Source organism: Pseudophryne corroboree, chromosome 1 (assembly GCF_028390025.1).
Source record: "Pseudophryne corroboree isolate aPseCor3 chromosome 1, aPseCor3.hap2, whole genome shotgun sequence".
NCBI classification, from domain to species: domain Eukaryota; kingdom Metazoa; phylum Chordata; class Amphibia; order Anura; family Myobatrachidae; genus Pseudophryne; species Pseudophryne corroboree.
In genome coordinates, this window is record NC_086444.1 from 439,445,947 (window position 1) to 439,450,600 (window position 4,654).

The window sequence follows — 4,654 nt, forward strand, 5'->3', positions numbered from 1 at the left end:
GGATAGTATACACCAGTATTGTGTTAGTATATTAGACCGTTAGTGTCAAGGATACACATGTACATATTAATATAACTACATCCTGCAAAATGCATAATAATGTAGAGGAGACAGTATAAGAGAGGGTCCTGCTTGTGGAGCTTGTGTTTTAGAGAGGACATGGCTGAAAACACATAGGGAGAGAGTAATGTAGTGTAATTAATGCAGGAGATGTAGGGAGAAGAGCTTTGTAGGTGAGTGAGATAAGTTTTATCTCAATTCTTTATGGAACAGGGAACCAGTAGAGTGACTGGCAGAGAGGGAGGGTGGGATAGGGAGCAGAGGTAGATTGAAAAAGGAAAATGAGGCCAAAAAGTTTGGTATGCTGGTGAGGAATAGTTTACAGTATTATAGGCAAGTGATGATTAGGGTCGGAAAGATAGTTTACTGGTTTCCAAAGTGAGAACTGGCATGCTCCTAAAGACAATGCAAGTATGGAAGTGGCAGAATTAGGAGTCAAACTGCATTTGGCGGCTAAAGGAGAGGGCAGAGACAAGAATGACACCAGAACAGTGGACTTGGGAGACAGAGGAGTTGGAGATATTAACAACAGAGAAGGAGATGGTACTTTGGAAATTAGAGATGAACAATGTCAGATTTTTGCAGATTGACCTGACATTCCAGAGGGTGCATGAGAAAGGGATTAATGGATTAAAGGAGACATGGAAAAGGTTTGGAACAATTTAGTTTTTCCATATCATTAGAAGGATATTGACACTAAATTACAAGTTAACCGAATACAAAAGGCACCTTGCATCATTTATAAATATATATGTAAAATCTGAGAAATTGAGAATGTTTTTACACATGCTGTACGACTGGAATGAAAACTATTGTTCTCTTTAATCAACAATGTTAATATATACTGTAGTGCCCTTCCCTTCAATTGGCTTTAATATATATATATTGTATCATGTAGCATTCCATATGCAGCTAGTCTTCCCATTATCATACTGTTGTTTTATATAATTTCACATTCATTTTATTTTATTTTTCTCCCCCAGAGTTTTTTGATGGCTGTCTTCATTTCCTCATTCCTCAAAGTATAGATGATTGGGTTCAACATTGGTGCTATGATAGTGTAAAACACAGTCACCAATTCATCTGCTTGAAAGGATTTGGATGGTCTCATATAAATGAAGACACAGGGACCGAAGAAAAAAGTTACCACTGTAAGATGTGATGCACAAGTTGAAAAGGCTTTACGTCTCCCGTCAGCATTTCGGATTTTAAAGATTGCCTTACCAATGCCAACATATGATATTAGGACAGCCAGAAAGCAGCCAAGTGATACAATGCCACTGTTGGTCACTATCATAGCATCGATCATGGTTGTGTCAGTACATGCCAATCTTATTAGTGGTGGGATGTCACAAAAGAAACTGTTAATTTCATTAGGACCACAGAATGGCAGCCCCATAGTTAGTGTAGTCTGGATGTTGGAGTGCACAAAGCCAATAGCCCACGTTGCAGCTACCATCCAGAGACAAAGCTGTTTACTCATGATGGTGGAATACTGCAATGGTTTGCAGATGGCTGCATAACGGTCATAAGCCATAGCTGTAAAAATAAAACATTCTGCACAGGCGAAGAAGTGAAAGAAATACAGTTGTGTGATACACCCACTAAATGAAATAGATTTCCTGTCAGAAAGGAAATCTACCAACATCTTTGGCACAGTTACAGATGAGTAGCAGAGATCAATGAAAGACAGTTTACCAAGGAAGAAGTACATTGGGTTGTGGAGACGATAATCTGCTCTTATTGTCAACATGATTAAAATATTCCCACAAAGAAGCAAAGTGTATAACAGCAGAAACAGAGAGAAAACAGCATACTGCAGACTGTGAGGAAAGGCAAAAGCCACAAAAACAAAATCTGTCACTTCAGTTGCATTAGAAATGGGAGATTTCTGTGAGTTTACCAGGTTCATTGATATGTTATTGAATGAATTCATTGCCATAATATTAGCTATAATGTATACTGAGAAAGACAATATTTAGTAAGTTTATCAGTCCGTTTCCGTTTATTCAATAGTGTGTTCAAATTATGACATGCTTATTGAGACTGACAAGAGGCGCATGTCTTTTCCAGAGAACCGTTCACATTTTCCTCACAGCTAAAACAAACAAAAAATGTAAAAAATAAATAAAAAAATAAAATCCCCAAAAACTTTAAAGTAAAGAAGAAATGGTAAATTATATATAAAGTTTCCTGACAGTTTGACCATTAATTACCTGGTAGGATTACAGCCAGTGTGATCTCATCCACACACTCGTAATTCCAGAAATATCAATTAGAAAGAAAATTGTATCTCTATTGTTATTTCATCTGGGAACAAACAATAATTATGAATATCAAACACATTACAGGTTGAGTATCCATATCCAAATATTCCGAAATACGGAATATTCCGAAATACGGACTTTTTTGAGTGAGAGTGAGACAGTGAAACCTTTGTTTTTTGATGGCTCAATGTACACAAACTTTGTTTAATACACAAAGTTATTAAAAATATTGTATTAAATGACCTCCCCGGCTGTGTGTATTAGGTGTATATGAAACATAAATGAATTGTGTGAATGTAGACACACTTTGTTTAAAGCACAAAGTTATAAAAAATATTGGATAAAATGACCTTCAGGCTATGTGTATAAGGTGTATATGTAATATAAATGCATTCTGTGCTTATATTTAGGTCCCATCGCAATGATATCTCATTATGAAATGCAATTATTCCAAAATACGGAAAAATCCCATATCCAAAATACCTCTGGTCCCAAGCATTTTGGATAAGGGAGAATCAACCTGTAAAATCACAATATCTGCCATGTTGTAATTCAACAAAACATGCTACTACTTTTTTTTTTGTCAAATGTCAATTCTAGTCCCAAAAATGTGCTTTAGAGGTAACATGATGTATTTAGCTTACATTCAAAGAAATGAGAAATGTATGATTTCAAAACACAGTCCTGGCATAGCAAACAGTATCCTTGGTCTAACCTAGTGGTTCTCAAACTGTGTGCTGTAGGACACTTGCAGGGGTGCCTCAGGTTGGTGGTGAAGGACCAATTCAAACTATTTATTGTCAATGTAATAGGCAAAACTAGTGCTTTGGCTGCCAGTTATAAAATATGTGGACAAACAGAAGAAAATCTTGTCCTCACCACATGATTGACGATAAGGACAACATATAAACATAATTTACTTAATGTAATTTTTTTTTTCTAAATTTCTCAGTAAGATACTTTTGGAGCCAGGGGTGCCATGACAAAAATTCTGACACTGTAGGGCACCGTGATTGAAAAACGTTTGGGAAACACTGGTCTAACCTCTTCCTACTGTTGAAGATACACAATGTCATTTATTTGTGTCAGCTTTTTGAAGGTTATCAAATATAACACATTTAGGTTTGTATTGTCTGAAGAACATACAAGGTATAGCTATTTTTTATGTTTTAGTGGATTTTTAGCAAAGCTTGGAGAGAGGTAAAAATGTGAGAGATAAAATACCAACCAATCAACTCCTTACATATTTCAAACACAGCCTGTAAAATGTAAAGCAGAAGATGATTGGCTAGTACTTTCTCTCTCAAAATTGTATCTCTCTCTGAAGTTTGATAAATACCCCCGTAATTTTAATGAAATCCAAATTTGTTTAGACTATAAATAAAGATTCAGGTTAGTAAGAGTACAGTATAAGCCACCCTATTACTGCACCTTCCATAAGTAACAATAAATACAGTATATATTGGTAGTATTACTCTAATGTGCTCTCTGTATAGTGAATTGAGTACTAAATAGGCTTTGTAAAAGGGTCTTAAACTCTATGATATATGTATAGCCAATCTTTTTAACATAATTAAATCACTGTGTATGCATATTCCAGTTAGATTTCATAGATCACCAGAATATAACTATATCCTCTACACCTACATATATTAAACACTTGAAGCAGAAGACAAGATGACTTGCCTACTGTTCTGAAACAAGCTCTTGCTAATGGCCAAGTGTCTGCCAGTCAGTAAAACATTATAAAAAAAAGCTGATAAGATACAACATAAACTTTCTACTTTATTCTGTAGCAAATTTTATTTAACTTTCAAATCTTAGATCAAAAACATCCGCAGTTAGAAAGCATAGTTTGGAGATGTATATGATTTCTATTCTTACCTGTTCTGGGTCATGTTGCAGTAATGTCAGACAGAAGACATCCTGTTTAACAATCCAAAATCCTACTCCACAGACAGCACCTCCATCATCTTATATGACTTCCATATGCTGCACATTGCAAGTATGCACCTGCTTTATTTTATCAACATGTCCATAGGGAAATGATTTCCTGGAAAATCACCCAAGTTTATTCTACAGTGTGCTGTTACCAGTAACTCCCATGTTACTAATTATATTATTATTACACTGTAAGTAAAAGTTCCTTTTCATACTCAATTGAATTCAACTTTCCACTCTTGGGAAACCACATAGTTTAATACTCTAAGTGAAAAAGTTTTGTCAAGTTAGTTAAGATTTTGTAAGTTGTATAAAGAAGTAGTGTATGCAATTGGAGCAGGCGGCACTCAAGCAGACTCGTTAGGCCCTGAGGACGGGGATTTCCC

The 4,654-nt window shown here is 35.5% G+C and overlaps 1 protein-coding gene across 1 annotated transcript; it reads right to left on the minus strand.

Annotated features, from left to right (window-relative positions):
- Window positions 1–488: 488 nt before the first annotated feature.
- Window positions 489–1,597, minus strand: LOC134971714 (olfactory receptor 4Q2-like). Its single transcript, XM_063946498.1, has 2 exons — window positions 1,044–1,597; window positions 489–666 (listed from the first exon to the last, which is right to left on the minus strand). Exons 1-2 carry the CDS (start codon window positions 1,595–1,597, stop codon window positions 489–491), a joined length of 732 nt encoding a protein of 243 aa, XP_063802568.1.
- Between the last annotated feature and the right edge of the window lie 3,057 nt (window positions 1,598–4,654).

What these genes read in the sequence shown, in the direction of transcription:
- LOC134971714 (XM_063946498.1), bottom strand. Translation starts at nt 1,597, where the DNA reads ATGGCTTATGACCGTTATGCAGCCATCTGCAAACCATTGCAGTATTCC. An exon ending in AAGACAGCCATCAAAAAACT is followed by an intron (nt 667 to 1,043) that starts CTGGGGGAGAAA and finishes TTTCTCATGCAC; the next exon opens with CCTCTGGAATGTCAGGTCAA.